Consider the following 22,378-nt stretch of genomic DNA (forward strand, 5'->3'; position numbering starts at 1 on the left):
CAGACCAGTGGTGGAATGGAACTAAGTACATTTACTCAACTTCTGTACTTAAGTACAAGTTTAGTTTACTTTATTTACTTTACTTGATTATGTCAACTTTGTATATTTTATACTTCTACTGCACTACATCTATAGAGGCTATTACTGTAATTTTTACTCATTAATTATTTGAAAACTTTAGTAACGATTTACTTCAGATCTGATTTAGATTATTGCAATATACATAAACCAGCTATTTTATCACCTATTATACACTTTTTTTTATTTCGACAAATTTTGAAAACATAAAAAGGGGGCATTCTGCATATTGAGTATTTGTTAATAAAGTGTATTTATTACTTTTACTAGTAACAGAGCTGCATTGTGATATTGCCACTTGGATTATTTTTTACCCTGATACAGACAGACAGTCTTTGAGTGGTTTGAGTGAATTTAGTGAACATGTACATACTGTAGTTACTGTACCTCCTCATTATCCCAGTCAATGTGTGTTACTATGATATCAACATTATTCATGCCACAATATTCATATTATAATCACATGATAAATCACTGATGGAAATAATGATTGTAAATTAATCTCACCGTAGAGTCTCCAGTCTACAATGAGGACTTTTCAGTGCAGCACAGAGTAGATCCAGTAGACCCAGGTGGTCCAGGTCCAGGTGGTTGGAACTTAAGTCCAGGTGTCTCAGATGGGATGGATTTGAACTGAGAGCTGAAGACACAACTTCCATGTGTTCCTTCTGGAGGAAACGACCAAAGCCAACAAGTCTGTAATTAGAGGTGGTCAATCAGACCACGTTCACACACACACACACACACACACACACACACACACACACACACACACACACACACACACACACACACACACACACACACACAGACACACACACACACACACACACAGACACACACACACACACACACACACACGTCAAGTCCATTTATTTATAAAGCAGATTTAAAAACAAGCAGGTTGACCAAAGTGCTGTACATCATGAGAACGCAGTAAAAACAAATACAATACAAAGCAAAAACAATAGAAACATTTGTAAACATTTAAAACCTTGTAAGAACAGCTATAAAAACAAAACATTTAAGATATAAAACAATGACAGATAAAAGGCACAGGGAGGGAGGGGTCTAGGGCTCAAATGCTAGGGTGAAGAGGTGTGTTTTAAGTGGGATGGAAGCAGGGCCGGCGTGTATATGTAGGTGAACTAGTCAACTGCCTAGAGCGACGCTTCTGAGAGGCGCCGAAAATGTGTTGGGGAAAAGAGAGAGAGAGGGAGAGAGCGAGAGCGAGCGAGCGAGCGAGCGAGGGAGGGAGGGAGGGAGGGAGGGAAAAAAAGAAAATAAAAACTGAAAGCGGCAGTGTTGGCCAACCCGGTGCATGCAGCTGTTAAAAAATGTGCCAATCACTTCACCTCAAGCCTCTTCGGGGGAGGGAGAGGCGCCCAAACAGCTGCCCTGCCCTGGTAAACACACACCCACTCAACCCGCCAAGTCTGAACTCAAGTAAACAGGAAGCACAGACAGGTAGTATAACTAGCAAATAATGTAAAAAAGACTAACTATAAAGATTATTAGGCTGTGAGTACAAAAAGAGGCGGTGAAGGAGAACGAATTACAAAAAACACCATTAAGTCCACCACCGTCAGAGAAGGGCACACAGAGTTAGAGGAATTAATTTACCCAAAACCAGGATGATTATACGAGAGGATTTTCAGAGGCTCATTACAGTAATGCCGGCTGTGTTCATTTCTGAAAGGTAAAGCCTGGCATCTACCCATTATTATTTGTTTTATTTGCTGTGGTTGATCAACTTGCTGACTGCTGCTGGCTGCACACAGTTTGTGTGTCATGTGCTTGTGTGTGGTTATGCACAACGGCTGTGCTGAGCGCTGACTTAACCTTTGTGTGTTTAATGGAGAGAGATTGGACTTTTCTTATTTCATTTGAGGAGTTGGTTAATAGGCTATTCGTTTTTGTAAAAGATTACAACACTTATCAACCTGTGGTTTATGGACACAGTGCGTTTTACTTTGTGAAGCCGGCGGCTCCGAGAGAGCTTGACTAGAGTGCTGGATGGAAGGCTGTTCCAGAGAGCTGGGCCAGCCACAGGAAAAGCTCTGTCACCCTTTTGCCTTAGATTGGCCGTTGTAACTTTGAGGGGTGTGTGTGTGTGTGTGTGTGTGTGTGTGTGTGTGTGTGTGTGTGTGTGTGTGTGTGTGTGTGCGTGCGTGCGTGCGTGCGTGCGTGCATGCGTGTGTGTGTGAGTGTGTGTCTGTGTGTGTGCGTATCACTGTTGATTTAACTATCATGTTTAGTTATAGTGTAGTGGTGTGAAGGTACAGTACATTGTTTCTGTTCTAAATTTTCTATTCACATGACTACTAACCGAGCCTTTCTGCTGTTCCTCACAGCTGGGATGAGTCTGAGTCGCCCAAACACGTCTGTGGTGTATTTGTCCAGGTCCAACTCCTCCAGAACATCCTCTGACATCTGCAGCATGGCGGCCAGAGCTGAACACTGGGATGGAGACAGTTCTGTCTTTGATCTGTCCCCTGACTTCAGGTACTGTTGGATCTCCTGATGCACTGAGTGGTCGTTCATCTCCATCAAACAGTGGAAGATGTTGATACATCTGTCAGGAGAGGCAAGAAGATCATTCATCTTCTTCAGGTTGTTGATGGCTCTCTGGATGCTCTCTGGACTGTACTGTGTCTGAACCAATAGGCCTCCTAACAGACTCTGGTTGGACGGCAGTGAGAGACCATGAAGGAAGCGGAGAAACAGGTCCAGGTGACCATTCTTACTCTCTATGGCTTTACGGTTGGCTGCGTCCAGGAAGTCCTCCAAGGACACGTCACTGGTGTAATCACGTCCCCTTGTGTCAAGTCCCAGGAATGTCTTCAGTACCTCCATGTTCTTCTGTGTGAAACAGTGGAACAGGTAGACTGCAGCCAGAAACTCCTGGATGATCAGATGAACAAAGCAGTAGACTGCTCTCTGGAAGAGCACGCCCTCTCTTTTGAAGATCTCTGTGCACACTCCTGAGTACAGCGAGGCGTCTTTCACATCCAGACCACACTCTTCCAGGTCTTCTTGGTAGAACATGATGCTGCCTTTCTCCAGATGTTCAAACGCCAGCCTGCCCAGCTTAAGAAGAACCTCCCTGTCATTCTCCATCATCTTCTGTTGATTCTCTCCCTCTTTTCTGTTTCTTTTCTTGTTTCTTTTTTTCCCCTCATGAGGCTCATCATACTTCAGCTCCTTCCTCTTTGTCTGGACCAACAGGAAGTGGCAGCACATGGCAGTCAGGGTCGTGGGCAGCTGTCCTGTCTCGTCTGTCTTCACCATGTCCTCCAGAACGGTAGCGCTGATCCAACAGAAGACTGGGATGTGACACATGATGTGGAGGCTCTTTGACGTCTTCATGTGTGAGATGATTCTGCTGGCCAGCTCCTCATCACTGAACCTCTTCCTGAAGAACTCCTCCTTCTGGGGATCTGTGAACCCTCGTACTTCTGTCACCAGGTCAACATATGCAGGAGGGATCTGATTGGCTGCTGCAGGTCTGGTGGTTATCCAGATGAGAGCCAATGGGAGCAGATTCCCCTCGATGAGGTTTGTCAACAGCCCGTCCACTGATGATGTCACTGTGACATCAGAGATGATGTCATTGTTGAAGTTGAAGGACAACCTGCTTTCATCCAAACCATCAAAGATGAAGCCAACCTTCCAGACAGCGAGCTGCTCTGCTGTGACCTTCTTCAACGTTGGATGGAAAACATGGATCAGTGAGAGAAGACTGTGCTGCTCATCTCTGACCAAGTTCAGCTCCCGGAATGAGAAGGGAACCAGGAGAATGACATCTTGATTTTCCAAACCCTTTGCCCAGTCCAGAGCGACCTTACGCACAGAGAAGGTTTTTCCAATGCCAGCGACTCCCTTGGTCAGAACTCTTCTGATTGGTGTCTCTCTGCCAAGGAGGAGGGGCTTAAAGATGTCACGGCAGTTGATTGGTTGGTCATGGAGGGTGTTCTTCTTGGAGAGCGTCTCAAGCTGGTAGACCTCATGTTGGTTATTAACCCCTTCACTCTCTCCCACTGTGATGTAGAGCGCTGTGAAGATGCTGCTGAGGGAGGGCACTTCAGTGACGTCTGTCACACGATCCAGACTGTTCAAAGTGATCTTATAAAGCTTTAAATCCTCCTGCACACTGACACCTGCTATGAGAAGACAATGAAGACATTTTAAACATTCAGTTGAATGTATAACTTTACATCCTTACAGCTGTGTACACACATTAGTGTCACATGTCCTCTGTTAGAATAAATAAAATAAAAATAGAAAAGAAAAGAAATGCCAGGAAAATGATATTGTGTGATCATTTTGTCTTTAGCTACACTATTTGAAAATGTCTTCTACCATCCAAATATTAATGGAGCTATAGTCTACTTTTCATTGTAGGGCCTACACTTTGTTTACATCCTAGTCTATAGACTAGAATGTAAACAAAGTATCGGTCTGACAATGGCCGAAATGATTATTTTATCATTATTTTACGCCGTTTGTGGTCATTTTTGAATAGAAACACATATATGAAGCTTATTTTTTCATAAAATATTTTCGAAAAATTATTTTTATTTTAGCATCTGTTTTTCAAGAAAAAGTTGACTATATCTCCTTTAAAGTAATTAACATGGAATGCTAATTAGTGTAAATTGTGTCCAGTCTTACTGTGTCCACTGCTGGTGTGTCTGGGTGTCTTCAGTCTACGTCTGGTCCTGAAGATCTTTCCACACTGGGGACAGTCATGGTGTCCTGTTGGAGCAGACTGCTCCCAGTATGAGGTGATGCACTGTCTGCAGAACCAGTGTCCACAGCTGCTAGAGACTGGATCTGTCAGAACCTCCTCACACACTGAACACCTGGACGCCTGCTCTGTCACAACACACACCCTCTTCCTCTTCCTGTGGAGGAGAAGAATGATTTATTATGACTATAGTCCTGCTGGATAGAAGGATATTTATTTGTATTATTTATTATGATTATATTCATGGTGGATAGAAGGATATTTCTTATACTGCTTGGTGTTGGAATTATTCATGATTCTTATTGGCTCTGTAAATTAGTAAAATTAGTAAATTTGTAAATTAGTAAAAAAGTGAATACACTCCTATAGAGCATCGCAGCAGAGGTGCTTTACTGATCCTACTAAAGAATCTCCCATTCATTTTCCACATAGACTTTTACAAAAATATTTATAACAATTATGTTAAGCCTAGAACCAAGCATTCCAGGATGGCAGTGAATCATGACATAAAACCTTTGATCCTATGTGAAAACATATTTTAATGTTCAATTATTTGATATATTGCATTTAATAACTACCCTTTGTTTAGCAATTTTCTAAATGTTCTTTTTATAGAAACAAAGGTTTCATGTTCATGATTCACTGCAATCCTGGATGGCTTGGTTCTAGGCTTAACATAATTGTTATATATTATACACAATATTTGTGTGAAAGTCTATGAGGAAAATGAAGGGGAGATGTTTTAGTGGGACCAGTAAACCACGCCCACTGTGATGCTCCATAACCTCATAGAGCATTTATATTGATCTACAACTGTCTACACCTGTGAGAAGATACTGTATCTGCTCACAGACACATCAAGACACACAATGTGTTTTATCTGAGATACAAGACATTCATTGTGTCTTTCTAGTTGAAGTCTTTCTAAGATCAGTGATCTTACTTTGTGCCTGGAGGTCCAGGTTCATTACTGAAGACTGGAGGAAGATGTTTAGAGTGGTCACTCTTCATAGACACACAGCTGGGTGTTGGAGACTCTGCTCTGTGGTGAACAGACACAAACACACATTATTACCAGTAGACAACCTAATCAGTAAATCAAAGGTCACTACAGCTGACAGTGAGATACTCTACTACTGTCTACTAGGGATGGGACGATATCAACATTTCATATCACGATTATTGTGAAAGAAGAAATCGTGATGTACAATATTATCCTGATAATCAAAATCCATTATCCTGGGGTGGAACATTTGCCAAAAAATAGCAGATCTACAAGCTCACAACGCGTCGCCTTGCAACACGTTGTGAGCTTGTAGATCGGCTATTTGTTGGCAAATACATTTGATAGAGAGTGAAAAAATACTGTATCAAGTACATATGTTATAAGTATCTTTTACCAATTATAGAGGGTTTAAATGGTACCGGATATGCAGCTCAGTAAATTAAAGGTGAATTGATCCCAGTGCATGACGGAGGACGATATCACGATGAATTAAATCTCCACGATAGGATTATCGTGAGTGTTTTTATCATGATAAACAATAATATTGTGTATCGTCCCATCCCTATACTGTCTACATTGTGAGCAGATACAAGACATTGTTTGTGTTGTTCCAGTTGAAGTTCACAGAGATCAGTGTTTCACTATAATGTGTGTATTTGGTATTTTCTTACAATCCATATCTGTAACCAAACACTTTCCAGTTGAACTTTACAGATATACGTAGGTGATCTTACCTTGTGTGTGGAGGTCCAGGTTCACTGAAGTCTGGAGGATGATGTTTAGACCAGTCACTCTTCATAGACACACAGCTGGGTGTTGGAGACTCTGCTCTGTGGTCAACACTTCTGGAATCACAATAATATTCATACAATGATCATTGTGAAGTCAATGTGTTCATGATCATTAGTTGTCCCATTACAGAACAATAACATAGCACAACATCTCAGGGTTTATCTCCTGTACATTGTTGCACAGTTGAACTTCATGTAAACAAAGGAACACGACACAATGATTACTGAATGAACATCAACATGAATGAAATAAAATCATATAAACAAAATAACACGCAGTCAGTCTGTATACTGAACACATTGTGCATTGTACAATTCTTTCACAAACAGCACACATAGTAGCTTGAATTCTATAGATTAGTGGTTCTCAATCTGTGGGTCGGGACCCCCAGGAGGGTTCCCATATGATTTTTGGGGGTTGCCAAATGACAGTGACAATTTAAGTAACGTTTTTCATACTAAGTAAAAATGTTAAAAAAGTTGAAAAAAAAGAACCCTTTATTACTCAATCAAAAGTACGGTAATCATATAAAAAAGTAAGAAAATGGTCAAATAATATAAGAGAGAGGATCATTTTTTGAAAATAGCCAATCTACAAGCTCACAACACCTCACATCTTAAGGCATTGTGAGCTTGTATATCTATAGCGTTGGGTATATTGTAGGGATGGCCAACGGTTAACCGTTACCGTTAGACCGATAAGAAATTGGTTACCGGTAATCACTATTATAACGGTTAATTGTGACCGATAAAAAAAGAAAAGCAACTCACGTGTCACACCAAAAGCCCCGTACACCAATATCTATGCAACATCAAGTCATCAACCATGCAACTATACGCGCTGTGGTGACCAATTTCTGGACACCAATGTCTGTGTAACATCCATGCATGCATGCGCTACTGCGAGTCTGCGGCGCTGGATTTGGAATCGTACACTGCACGCTGACTTGTTCTTCAGGAAACAAATGCTCCGATAGGATTTTCCAGAACAGACCGTCATATTGAATCCCGTTTAAGAAGAGCTTAAAACACAACTTTCTAATGTTACATGACGTGTGGAACGCGTCGCAACTCGTCTTGGTTACAGAGGCTATGTGAAAATAACACAAAGCTCAAAGTGATCGCTGCATCAACACACAAAACACGGGCGAAAGAGAAGAAAATGAATGAAATGGACATCACGTTTAGCCGATGTTTCAACCATTCCAAAAGTCATACGATTGTAAGTTATTGCTCTACACAACACACACAGAGGAGAGGGGGAAGGGCGAAGTAGATGTGTGAGTGTATCGCTGCTGCAGCCAGGGACGTGCAGAGAATGTTAGAGAGGCAGTGGCTGACATTTCTAAAAGGTGGACAATTCTCTTGAATGCAGCCTTCAGTTATCGTATGGAAAGGGGAAATTTGCATTTCTTTTACCATAGAAAAAAAATGCATTCATGGTCTGAAGAGGGCACTTGGATAAAAGGGCAGGGGCTCAAGCCCCCTTTTGTCTATGTGTGCACGTGCCTGGCACAGCCACATCACATTAGACTTTTTATTTCAATCCCACCGTTTCTTTGCAAAAACACATTTCTTTTAGGAAACATTTGTATTCTTGTTTCTCCTATAGTTTTATTGTTTTTAGTGTGTAAATATGGCACTTTATTATGGGGAAAAACAGTATGGTGTATTTTCCTTTTTTAAATCTCTAAAATAGCTTATTTTTTAACACATGTCCTTAACGGTTAACAGTTAATTAACCGATAGGGCCTTACGGTTATCGGTTAAGAAAGATTCTCCATTTGGTCATCCCTAGTATATTGTATAGTGTTATAGTGTGTATTGTATAATAGGAGGATTGACATACTGTGTGTGTGGAGGTCCAGGTTCACTGAAGTGAGGAGGATTTCCCATAGACCAGTCACTCTTCATAGACACACAGCTGGGTGTTGGAGACTCTGCTCTGTGGTCAACACTTCTGGAATCACAATAATATTCATACAATGATCATTGTGAAGTCAATGTGTTCATGATCATTTGTTGGCCCATTACAGAACAATAACATAGCACAACATCTCAATTCTTTCACTCACTGTAAATTGTACAACAAAACGTACATTGAAAATAGCCGATCTACAAGCTCACAACATCTCACATCTCAAGGCGTTGTGAGCTTGTAGATCTTCTATGTTCACTCTATTTATATATGGAAAGGAGTGAAACTAAATTGAATGCCTCAACTACTACATTCCAAGTCAGGGTGTGGGGGTCCCTGTTTCAAATAGAGCTGTCCTCGACTCAGGATTTATCAAGTCGACTCGAGTCGTGGGGGTTATTCCGACGCGTCGACGAATCATTTATGTAAAAAAAGTGAAAAAAAGACTGTATCAAGTACATATAGTATAAGTATCTTTTACCAATTATAGCGTGTTTAAATGGTACCGGATATGCAGCTCAGTAAATTAAAGGTGAATTGATCCCAGTGAATGACGGAGGACGATATCACAATGAATTAAATCTTTTTTATCACGATAAACGATAACGATAACGATTAAACGATAAACGATAACAGGGATATTATCCCATCCCTACTGTCCACATCTGTGAGCAGGTACAAGACATTGTTTGTGTTGTTCCACAGAAGATCAGTGTTTCACTATAATGTGTGTATTTGGTATTTTCTTACAGTCCATATCTCTAACCAAACACTTTCCAGGTGAACTTCACAGATATACGTAGGTGATCTTACCTTGTGTGTGGAGGTCCAGGTTCACTGAAGTCTGGAGGATGATGTTTAGAGAGGTCACTCTTCATAGACACACAGCTGGGTGTTGGAGACTCTGCTCTGTGGTCAACACTTCTGGAATCACAACAATATTCATACAATGATCATTGTGAAGTCAATGTGTTCATGATCATTTGTTGTCCCATTACAGAACAATAACATAGCACAACATCTCAGGGTTTATCTCCTGTACATTGTTGTATAGTTGAACTTCATGTAAACAAAGGAACACGACACAATGATTACTGAATGAATGTCAACATGAATGAAATAAAATCATATAAACAAAGTACACACAGTCAGTCTGTATATTGAACACATTGTGAATTGGACAATTCTTTCACAAACAGCACACATAGTACCTTGAATTCTATAGATTAGTGGTTCTCAACCTGTGGGTCGGGACCCCCAGGAGGGTCCCCATATGATTTTTGGGGGGTCGCCAAATGACAGTGACAATTTAAGAAACCTTTTTCATAAAAAAATCCAAAAAAAGTTGAAAAAGTTGAAGAAAAGAACCCTTTATTACTCCATCAAAAGTAATCAAACTATAAAAAAGTAAGGTGGACAATTCTCTTGAATGCAGCCTTCAGTTATCGTATGGAAAGGGGAAATTTGCATTTATTTTACCATAGTAAAAAAGAAATGCATTCATGGTCTGAAGAGGGCACTTGGATAAAAGGGCAGGGGCTCAAGCCCCCTTTTGTCTATGTGTGCACGTGCCTGGCACAGCCACATCACATTAGACTTTTTATTTCAATCCCATTGTTTCTTTGCAAAAACACATTTCTTTTAGGAAACATTTGTATTCTTGTTTCTCCTATAGTTTTATTGTTTTTAGTGTGTAAATATGGCACTTTATTATGGGGAAAAACAGTATGGTGTATTTTCCTTTTTTAAATCTCTAAAATAGCTTATTTTTTAACACATGTCCTTAACGGTTAACGGTTAATTAACCGATAGGGCCTTACGGTTATCGGTTAAGAAAGATTCTCCATTTGGTCATCCCTAGTATATTGTATAGTGTTATAGTGTGTATTGTATAATAGGAGGATTGACATACTGTGTGTGTGGAGGTCCAGGTTCACTGAAGTGAGGAGGATTTCCCATAGACCAGTCACTCTTCATAGACACACAGCTGGGTGTTGGAGACTCTGCTCTGTGGTCAACACTTCTGGAATCACAACAATATTCATACAATTATCATTGTGAAGTCAATGTGTTCATGATCATTTGTTGGCCCACTCAATTCTTTCACTCACAGTAAATTGTACAACAAGAAAGTACATTTGAAAATAGCCGATCTACAAGCTCACACCACCTCACATCTCAAGGCGTTGTGAGCTTGTAGATCTTCTATGTTCACTCTATTTATCTATGGAACGGAGTGAAACTAAATTGAATGCCTCAACTACTACATTCCAAGTCAGGGTGTGGGGGTCCCTGATTCAAATATGATTATTTTGGGGGTCAAGGCCTGAAAAGGTTGAGAACCACTGCTATGAATAAAGCTTGAAAGGGGAGGATACTGTTATTAGACTGTGTATTGTGTTATGGTGTTGTGTATATTGTATAGTGTTAATAGGAGGATTGACATACTGTGTGTGTGGAGGTCCAGGTTCACTGAAGTGAGGAGGATTTCCCATAGACCAGTCACTCTTCATAGACACACAGCTGGGTGTTGGAGACTCTGCTCTGTGGTCAACACTTCTGGAATCACAACAATATTCATACAATGATCATGTGAATGAACACATAGACCCCTCTCCTCCCAATTCCCCTGTCCTCATCTCTTGACCATATGTCCTCCACTTCCAACAATGTGACTGAGTAAGAAACGTAAAAGACATGTTAGCTCACTTAGCGCCGAGCGACTTTCGGGGCGACTAACTAATGATGGCGTTTAGTGCCGAGCGACTCGGAGCGACTTTTATATAAAAGCATTGTTTAAGCTTTTAATTTGGGTTGATAGACGGAGCGGAACGGTTAGCTTACCTTCGACTAGCATACAGATGAAAACCGTGAAAAAAAAGGATACGATTATGACGTCACCTTTAAGCCATAGCTTCCTGTTTACGTAGGCCTCTGTTAGCCGCTAGGCTCAATGCAAACCATCCGACCCTCACGTAGCTTCACTAGGTCGGATTTTGATTCGGAAACTTTCTGTGTGGCATCTATATACGTTCCGATGCCCATACCAATGGTGGTTTGAGACGATCAAGCACGAATTGAGCAGTATTGAGCTCAAATGGCGGCCCGCGGCCTGTCCATTGAATGTCAATGGAGAGCATGTCATTGTACCATCCTGTTATGTCATGAACCTTGTTTTTTATTCTGACTTAACATGGGACCATGGAAAGTCTATGAGCTATGGCTCACTCTAGTGGTCATCTTGTGGCATCCGCAGGCACGTGTACCTGTTTATGTAATGTGATTTTGGGGATTCAATATAGCTATTTCCTGGCGTTATAAGCGCAGATTCATATTGAAATCTGGCTCGCTCGGCGCTAAGTGAGCTTTAGCATGCTTTGGAGGCAATGGGCTTTGCTTTGGACTTTCTTAAAAAGCCATAATTAAAGTTGTCATATAATTGTAGTGGAGTAGAAGTAAAAGTACTGCAAATTGGATGTACCCATAAAGTATAAATTAGGGCTGGGACTCGATTAGAAAAATAATCGAATTAATCAGAGGCTTTGTAATTAATTAATCGAAATTAATCGCATGTTTAATCGCATATAAATATTTGACCTGAGAAGCTTTTTTTTCAAGTAAAACACATTTTGTTGTACGAGTGAATCAACAAGTGAGTTTTTTTAATCTAAATTTCGCATCCACTGGGCAAAGCAAAGCGCTCTGATCGGCTACTTCTCCCTTTGCGTTTGTTGTCTCTTCTTCGTTGGTGCATCGCTATGATCGGTTTGCCCGAAACTGAAGGTTCTGTGGTGCAAAAACTAAGTGCGATTAAAATAAGTAATTTTTTTAATCGCGTTAATGTTCTGTCATTAATTAATCGCAATTAATCAGTTAAAGTCCCAGCCCTAGTATAAATACCTCAAAAGTGTACTTAGTTACTTTACACCACTGCCATGGTGTGTATATGGTACAGGAGGATTGTCTTACTTTAAGCGTGGAGGTCCAGGTTCATCTTTAGACCCACAGCTGGCTGTTGGAGACTCTGCTCTGTGGATGAGATGTTTGTCTCTTCCCTCCTCCTCCTCTCTCTCCACACACTCACTCATCTTTGGTCTTTATTTAACCTGTCAAGGTTAGCAGAAAATAGTAAATGATTAATGAATGAATGTACAAAACACACACACGCGCGCGCGCGCGCACACGTGACGCTGGCGCTGCGCCGCGCCGCGTTGTGAGCTTGGAGGTCGGTTATTTACGGAGCTTGATACCACACTGAACTAAGCAATCAAGTGAATACTGTAGATGTGGTGTAACGGCATGGATTTCTACACAGAGAGGGTAATGCTTTCAATATAAGTTCTTTCAACATAATAACATGCTGCATTCAAGTTCAAGAGAGTTGGACTAGGCCTAGGCCATTCACGAATAGTGATTTTTAGAATTCGAATTATTCAACCTCAAAGTATTTGAATAGTTGAATATTCGGCAGGACTGGCCAAACTGTCAAATATTAAGTAAGCAAGAGGTGAACATTGTGAAAATAGCCGATCTACATGCTCACAACACATGTAGATCTGCTATTTTTACAATATTTATCTGCGGAACCGAGTCACATTAAATGTAATAACTACAATTCTAAATGCTTGTCAGGGTGGGGGTCCCCAGTTCAAATATATTTATTTTGGGGGTCACAGCCTAAAAAGGTTTGAGAACCCCTGGTATAGAGCATTAACAAATTCATCCACCAGGGGCATTGACAACTCATTATTATGACTTCCTATCTACCCAAACTTTATAAACTATATATTTTTTAAGAGAAAAATAAATAAAGAAATAAGCGAATATTCGACTTCTGTGAAAAAGTTCGAATAGTGACTTTGATATTTGAATATTTGAATATTTGGTGAATGCCCTAGTTTGGACATGGCATTCTCTTGAATGCTGCCTTCAGTTATGGCATGGAAAGAGAGCATTTGCATTTCTTTCACCATAGTAAAAACTGCATTCATGGTCTGGAGAGGGCACTTTTTTATAGAGAGATAAAAGGGCAGGGGCTCAAGCCCCATTTGATGTCTATGTGTGCACAAGCCTGCACACGCACACGCACACACACACACACACACACACACACACACACACACACACACACACACACACACACACACACACACTCACACACACACACACACACACACACACACACAGAGCAGCCACTAGGGTTGTGCAAGTGGTGCGGTTGACAAGGCCTCGCACCTGGCCGCCTTTTTTTTGTTTGTTTAGTTGCCGACAACAACTAGAACAGTGTCAGTAATATGTTCAATCTCATTCTGTATTATCAATATGCCAATGACATAGGATGATATGTTGAAATATTAACTGTGAGCTGCTATGAGGCAACAATATCACCACATAATGCTGAGACTACAGTAGATTAACAACAATATCACCATCATAATGATGAGACTACAGTAGATGAACAACAATATCACCATCATAATGCTGAGACTACAGTAGATGAACAACAATATCACCATCATAATGCTGAGACTACAGTAGATGAACAACAATATCACCATCATAATGATGAGACTACAGTAGATGAACAACAATATCACCATCATAATGATGCGACTACAGTAGATGAACAACAATATCACCATCATAATGATGAGACTACAGTAGATGAACAACAATATCACCATCATAATGATGAGACTACAGTAGATGAACAACAATATCACCATCATAATGATGAGACTACAGTAGATGCAGATGCATGCAGTAGCTCTTGTCAACCAACAGGTGTCCTACTGCACCACAGAATTGAAATATCACAATAGAAGAACAGGGAGACGCTCATGTTCCAACAGAACAAGGTAGACCTTTGAATATCATGTTAATAATAATATTGATTAACATACTGTACCCTGGTTAAAATAATGTTTCATTCACTAAAACAAGTCATGGACTGCTGGCAGCTTTGAGATGTCAGCTAGCTCAACAGTTCCTTTGTATTAAAATATTTAAAATATACAGTACATATTTTTCTTGATTGGATTACAATTATTTTTATTCCATAACTGTTAATTGTAACATTGCTTACTACATTCACAAACACTAAATACTCAAAAGGAAACCAACCAAACCACACCACACCCTTAAAACAACTTCTCCCTCACATAGTTTACAGTTTAGGCATTTAGCAGACACTTTTAATCCAAAGCGACTTACAATAAGCAGATAATACATCACTATAATAAACAATATAACATGTCAGTACATCAACAACAATATAACAAACGCATATGAATATCAATCCAAAAACTAAATAAAAAATATATATATAATCAGTAAAGAAAAAGAGATTCTAAAAACCTAAAACAATGCTAACTAGCTTCATGTATGGTCATTGAGTGTTTCAGTAGTGCTATGGGTTTAGGTGGAGTCTGAAAAGGTGAGTCATAGGCAGACATAGGCAGCCTCCTCTTATATTCAAGCAGAGCAGACCATAGAAACTGGGATCAAGTCTTTCTGCATGTTGCACATCTGGTCTGCAACGGAAACGTGTGCTCCATTCCGCTAGCAGTGTGTGTGTGTGTGTGTGTGTGCGTGTGCGTGTGCGTGTGCGTGTGCGCGTGTGCGTGTGCGTGTGTGTGTGTGTGTGTGTGTGTGTGTGCGCGCAAATAACAGGATACAGTAGGCGGGCTCCAGACCGGATGACACTGTTAACTCACGATGAAACCGTCAAGGTTTCAGCCGAGTGGGAAAAGACTGCAGAGTGCAACGCTGAAGCAGCAGGTTTACCGTCATAAAAGGTCATAAATAATTATACCAAATACACACGTCACTTATAGGGCTAAATAATCAACATAATTATTTCATAATGTTCTACTCTGTCTAAATAAGTATTTTGCTGGTGACATCAATCATAAGATTCATAACCAGATTAACCACAGAGAACAAGTACAGACAGGCAGACTAGACAACAGGGAGTGGTAGCTTTAGTAGAAACCAGAAGCATAAAGTAGCCTATAAACTGTTCCTGTGAGAACCAAGTGGTTCTAGTAGTGAATATTAAAACAACAACACTTACTTTACGTAAAGTTGGTTAAGAAGTTTGGTCCATTCTGTTTTGTTTTGTCATCCGCACAGACTGTCAAGTTCACAGTTGTTGTCGTGTCTCAAAATGGTTCCCGAGCTGCGCACTTTAATTTCCTTATAATGTGACTTTGACCCGCCTCTACAGCTCTAGGGCTACAGTCAGTTAGATGATATCATGTAGGGGTGTAACGATATAGTAACTGTATCGAAATATCGTTTTTAACTTAAAAAATCGAAATGAAAACAGCAAAAATCAAATCGTATTGTTTTATTTTGTATCGTATCGAATCGGCAGTGCAAAGAATCGATTGTAATGATCCTACCTATACCTATTTTTAAGAAGAAAACATTTAAAGGAGGGGTTTAATTACTTTTCCTGTCCATAGCTATCGATAAATGTTTGTAATCTCTGGGTTCATGTCAAGGTGCAGGTTTGTCAATATACAATGTCCTTGTATTTGGCAGATAATCACTGTCTTTACTTATTTATATCCATAATAATACATGTTTCCCTTAAAAAGCTGCACTATCCACACCTTTCACACAGATTTAATTTATTTGCTAAAAATTGTTACTATAACGATTTCAAATAATTAAATCGAATCGTATCGTATTGCCATGAATGAACCAATATTGTCCATGTATCGTATCGTCAACCATGTATCGTGATATGTATCGAATCGCTATTAAAATGTATCGTTACACCCCTAATATCATCTCATCTATTCTACACAGAGGAACCAACACATAAGAGTCAGGGAACGAGTTGGGAAAGTCCCAACATGTCTCATTTCCACCCCCAAGTTATTATGTTATGAGTAGCCTATGCTATAACTGTAGTCAGTGTTTAAACACACAATAGAAGATCATTGGGCTGACTGACGTGAGGACAGGATTCACCCAGCATGAAAACAAGCTCAAATACAACGCCATGCATTTGTTGTCTTTTTACTGTAGGCACACTATAGCCCAGTGCTTCTCAATCTCAACCTTTTCAGACCACGACCCCCCAAATAATCATATTTTAACCGGGGACCCCCACCCTGAACCATTACATTTTGTATAACACGGTTTGATTGGGACAACAGCAGATCTACATGCTCACAACGCCTCGCAACGAGACGTTGTGAGCATGTAGATCTGCTATGTTAAAAATGTCTGCATCTAATATTTGACAATTTGGCCAAATTACCCTCTCCTTATGTTGGTTTGTTTACTGTTGAGAGAGAAAACAATGTTTCACATTAAGTTAATCATCTGGGGACCCCCCTAAAATAATTTGGGCCCCCGAACCACAGGTTGAGAACCGTTGCACTAGCACACAATAGACAGACAGGCAGTCAGACAGACAGACAGACAGACAGACAGACAGACAGACAGACAGACAGACAGACAGACAGACACACACACACACACACACACACACACACACACAGACAAGAGTCTTTTCACCGCAGTTGAAGACTCATTTCTCCTACTCTCAATTCTGCTGTCAGACTGACTGTCCATGTTTGCATATTATCTCTTTGTCATTTAAATATTACAGTGACTGTGACAGTGGTGTTACCTGGCTGTCAAACGGTGACCATTAGTCCTACACACGGCTATCCTATGAACTCCTTAACCACATCAATAGTTTTAGGCGAATCTGCCCGACACCAATAAAATAAACAGAAGAAGCAGATATTTACAGTGGGAAGGGGAGGTGAGGATGGGCTTAGATAGATGTTGTTAATATTCAGTCTATATTCTTAATCTTATTCACGGCATATCTTTCTCACTGACTAGGCTACTGCTACTGCTGCTGCTGCTGTTGTTGTTATTGTTAATGACACCCAGGTTTTGAAGTTGCATTCAAAACGGTCGTGAAGTTCTATTAACAACTCGGCCATACTTTATTATTAGGCTAGAATCTGCTAGACATCGTTCCTGGCCAAGGCGTAGCCTAAACGTCTATCTCTGACAGTCTGAGACTGTCAGAGATAGACTCGGAGTCTCTGTCACTATACTCATCCAACACTGTCTATAACTGACATTACAAGAAGCCTGGGTTTCCGAGGCTATTCCAAGTGTAATTCCCCTCCTCCAACACAACATGACTGTAGCCTCAGTAGAACTACACTAAAACATAAAGTACAGTCAGTGATTATAAACTAAAACATAAAGTACAGTCCAGTGATTATAAACTAAAACATAAAGTACAGTCAGTGATTATAAACTAAAACATAAAGTGCAGTCAGTGATTATAAACTAAAACATAAAGTGCAGTCAGTGATTATAAACTAAAACATAAAGTACAGTCAGTGATTATAAACTAAAACATAAAGTACAGTCAGTGATTATAAACTAAAACATAAAGTACAGTCAGTGATTATAAACTAAAACATAAAGTACAGTAATTACCCTAAACGGGTAGCAGTCCCTCCATAACCATCGCTGGTGTTCCATAATATTCCGTAGGCATATCGTGTTGTTGGGTTATCCAGTCTGTGCATGTTTCCTTTCTCCACCGACTCTGCGACAAGCATTTTAAACACCTCCCCCCTTTCTCTCTCTCCCTCTCTCTCTCTGACTCTGTGTGTGTGTGTGTGTGTGTGTGTGTGTGTGTGTGTGTGTGTGTGTGTGCGTGCGTGCGTGCGTGCGTGCGTGCGTGTGTGTCCGGCTCTCCGCCCCCCCCCCCCCCCCCCCTCTCTCTCTCTCTGGCAGTTGCACAATGCACATGGCCATGGGCCAACTCAACTGCTGCTGAAGACACGTGGTTTACAGTAAAGTAGAGAGAGGGAGGGAGGCAGGGAGATTTGGAACATTAAAGCATTATGATTATGAATACCACATAACAATAAACTAATGACAGAGTACAGCATCTTGCAATGGGCCTGGTGTACAAGATACACTACACCTCCAAGATACCCATGTACCTGACTAACTACTGGTGTACAAGATACACTACACCTCCAAGATACCCATGTACCTGACAAACTACTTCTTAAAGGTCAAGGATGTTCACGATCACAACACCAGAGGCAGCTCCACTAATCACGATCAACCTAAATTTACCACTAAACAAGGCTCTAATTCGTTCTTCTGCTATACCACCAACATGTGGAACGCCCTACGCAGGCCTTAAAGGAGAGCAAATCCCTAACCTCCTTCAACATTGGTCTGAAAAGTCACCCTCAGGCCTAAATAGACTAGACCCATCTGTTGTTTTTACTGCCCCGTTTTTTATTATTTTCTTTTCTGCTTTTATAATTGATGTTATCCTATGCAAAGTACTCTGTTCTATCCCTCTGTCTTTCAATGTTAGACCTATATGAGATACATAAAGTGGTTCCTGTGGAAATAAGCCGTAAAGCTTACTAGGATCTCCTTTTACTTGTACCAGTGATTTGTGCTGTCACGAAACTGTACTTTTTTGAGCGGTGCTAACCGCTCCTATAGACCGCTTTTTTACCAAAACCATGATGTCATAAATGATGATGACATGAGTCCGCTAGACCAATGAAACACTTCGATTCTGTTGATCTGTCCATGATGTCATAGTCACATAGGCACCCGATTGGTTAACTCTGATTTAGAACGCGTTTAGGCCGCCTAAATACGTCATAAAAAATTATTGAGCGGTGCTAACCTTGAATTTCAAAATTGTATTAGATCAGGACAGGACAGGAGTCAGGTCAGGACGTTCTTTGAATTTCTCAATTGTATGAGTCATGTATTTATCTATAATACATGAAAACAAACCACACTTTTAGACAGAGCGCTTTAATCACAGGGCCCTGTCTAAAAGTGTGGTTTGTTTTCATGTATTATAGAGATATCCAGCTCAAGACAATTTTGAAATTCAAAGAATATAAATAAACAGCTTATGATTATCATGTAGATCGAAGTACGAGCTTTACCACGCCTAACCAACCCCATATCCTGGACACTTCATGGGAGCGAAAATACAATAGAACCTCCTTCTCCTCTTTGGATCTGCAACTACTGTTGAATTTTGTACAATCGGTCTCTCATCTTGCCAGCCTTCTGGCTAAACTGGGACAGTGATCATGAAGGTGATACCTATAATAATGTCATGTTTGGCAGATCCTTGCGGATGTCAGCACTGAGTGACAGAGAGAATGTTTGCAAGATGTCTAGAATGTCTAGAACCACTCCACAGCAGATGTGGGAAAGTCTCGACCAAACAAGTCCAGTATTTGTCTGCAACTCTACAGATCCTTTTGTCATTGTCAAGTAAAGCAATAGAAACTGTGTATGACATTCCAGCTGCTCTTCATGCTCTTTGGTCTTGGGCTTCTCAGCCATCATTTTGCAAGAAGACATCAAATATCGTCAGAAATAACACTCTGCCACATGCCAGACTTGTCTTTTCGAATGACTTTGTCTTCAAAGTATCTGAACATGACCTTTCAGGGTCATTAGAATGCATTATCCTCATGTATTCTAATCTTTAGGTACCGGATGTAGACATGGCAAAATCCAGCTTATGGTCCTTATGGTCCATGCGGCGGATCTCAGACATGTTCCTCATTTGCTGCTGGACCAGCGAGGCCTCAAACACCACCAGCATGAAGAGTGTGAACACACTGTAGTACCAGTACTCATCCAGACACCACAGCCCCACACAGAACACCTGGAACACAAAGAAGGGGGCGGTGGCTCTCTCCCTGAAGAGCTCCAGGAAATCAGGCACCATCATCTCAGCGCGGTTGGTGCCGTATCGCTTCTCTGCCGCTCTCAGGTCTGTCTCCTCCTGGTAGCCACGCCACACCTGGAAGTGGCTCATTGGGTGGCTGATGGGGAACGCCACCGGGAGGAAACATTTCTTCTCCTCTCGGTCGAAGACGTAGCGGATCTTCTGAAACTCAAAGGACAGAATCTCCTCGCCATCCTCACCCTGGTCCCTCTGGAGAGCCACGAGCTCAGCAGAACCGTTATTTGGCGTATGTACCAACTTTGCCAGGGTGGCCTTTTGTGGGTCAGGTTCCTTGGAGCAGGTGAGCCAGCAGTGCACGTGCATGGACCAATAGCCCCCCCTCAAAAGCTCCTAGTTAGATCCAGGGACCTAGCTGACAGTCCTCCGCCAGGCAGGCCACGCACCGTCTATCCCATCCCCTGCCTTCTGGTCTCTTTCTGGCAGAGACTTTGCCCGAGGCTCCTCTTGCTGGCTAACTGGCTGTTAAGTGCCATGATTTCACTCCCCCTAAAATACGATCATCAGGTATTATACTAGTACAAAACTGTGGCACCACTGACCCTAACCCTAACCCTAACCTTAACCCTATTATGGAGACTTCCTAATTGTTGGAAGTCTGATCATGTTTCCTATATATCATCTATTGTGATGTAGAAATGACATCATGTAAATGATTGAATGGAATTGGTTTATATTGATGATGTATATTGTGAATATTAATTATTAACCTAGTGATTGTGAATGCTAGCTTGACGATGCTGATAAATGCTGACTTGGCGATTGTGAATACTAAACTACTCATGTTGAATTCGGCTAATTCATGGTTAGAACAGCTATTGATTGATCACGGCCATTTGATTGAAGACACACAAAGCATATATGATTATTTAAAGAAAAACAAGGCTTGAAAATTGTCCACAATGTATCTCCCTAAATATATTTGCACCGCTCACTTCGCACGGGTGCGATTTTTTTCTATTGCAAACTGCTAATAAACTCTTTAATCAATCAATACCATAGATAAAATAACACTGCATTTTTGTAGTGAAAGTCAACATTTTGGAATTGACATGACTTTGTGAATCCATTGTTAAAGGTTGTAGGTTGACTTTGTGAATCCATTGTTAAAGGTTGTAGGTTGTCCCCTGACTGTTCAGATGCTGCTGATGTGCATGGCAGAAATACATGTGCAAAGAGTCGAGGAGGAGTGGCTTATCTTCTGAAACCCATTGCTCATTAGGGTGAGGAGTGGACATGTGGTGTGTGTGTGTGTGTGTGTGTGTGTGTGTGTGTGTGTGTGTGTGTGTGTGTGTGTGTGTGCGCGCGCGTGTGTGTGTGTGTGTGTGTGTGTGTGTGTGTGTGTGTGATAATTAAACAAAGTAAAGTTGAGTACGTACTTATACTTACTTTACTTATAAATTAAGTACTTATACTTACTTTACTTACTATTAAGACACCTAAGTCTATATAACTTATATAGACTATAAATGTCAGTCTAACCAGTGTGGCTGGTTCTACAGAAGTTTGACAAAATCAGGAGAGAAAGACAAACACAAGTGTGTGCTGTAACGTAACACCATCCCCACCCTGTGTGTGTGTGTGTGTGTGTGTGTGTGTGTGTGTGTGTGTGTGTGTGTGTGTGTGTGTGTGTGTGTGTGATAATTAAACAAAGTAAAGTTGAGTACGTACTTATACTTACTTTACTTATAAATTAAGTACTTATACTTACTTTACTTACTATTAAGACACCTAAGTCTATATAACTTATATAGACTATAAATGTCAGTCTAACCAGTGTGGCTGGTTCTACAGACAGGGACCTCCATACATGGGCATAAAAGGCATTGTATGTAGTCGATGTGGCATCCATATATGGGTATGCCCATATCAAGTAGGGGAACCACACTAACATAATCCCTTTTATGCCTATATATATATATATATATATATATATATATTGGCTTTCACAGAGTAGCAATATTAAAAATGCTATATTTGACTTGGATTGTCATTGTTGACTAAATCCATAAGGAAACGTTTTTATTTAACT

The 22,378-nt window shown here is 40.7% G+C and overlaps 1 protein-coding gene across 1 annotated transcript in view; it reads right to left on the reverse strand.

Moving 5' to 3' along the window:
* Nucleotides 1–20,652, reverse strand: part of LOC308306788 (protein NLRC3-like) — a gene marked incomplete at both ends in the record, with an annotated part of 42,725 nt that extends 22,073 nt beyond the window's left edge. Inside the window, 5 exons of the mRNA XM_080751830.1 lie at nt 586–774; nt 2,408–4,172; nt 4,753–4,935; nt 20,091–20,232; nt 20,326–20,652. Coding sequence (XP_080607956.1) covers nt 586–774; nt 2,408–4,172; nt 4,753–4,935; nt 20,091–20,232; nt 20,326–20,652 — 2,606 coding nt within the window. The remainder of the gene's footprint in view (nt 1–585; nt 775–2,407; nt 4,173–4,752; nt 4,936–20,090; nt 20,233–20,325) is intronic.
* Nucleotides 20,653–22,378: the final 1,726 nt, after the last annotated feature.

This window comes from Nannobrachium achirus (genome assembly GCF_963921795.1).
Source record: "Nannobrachium achirus genome assembly, chromosome: 1".
NCBI classification, from domain to species: Eukaryota; Metazoa; Chordata; class Actinopteri; order Myctophiformes; family Myctophidae; genus Nannobrachium; species Nannobrachium achirus.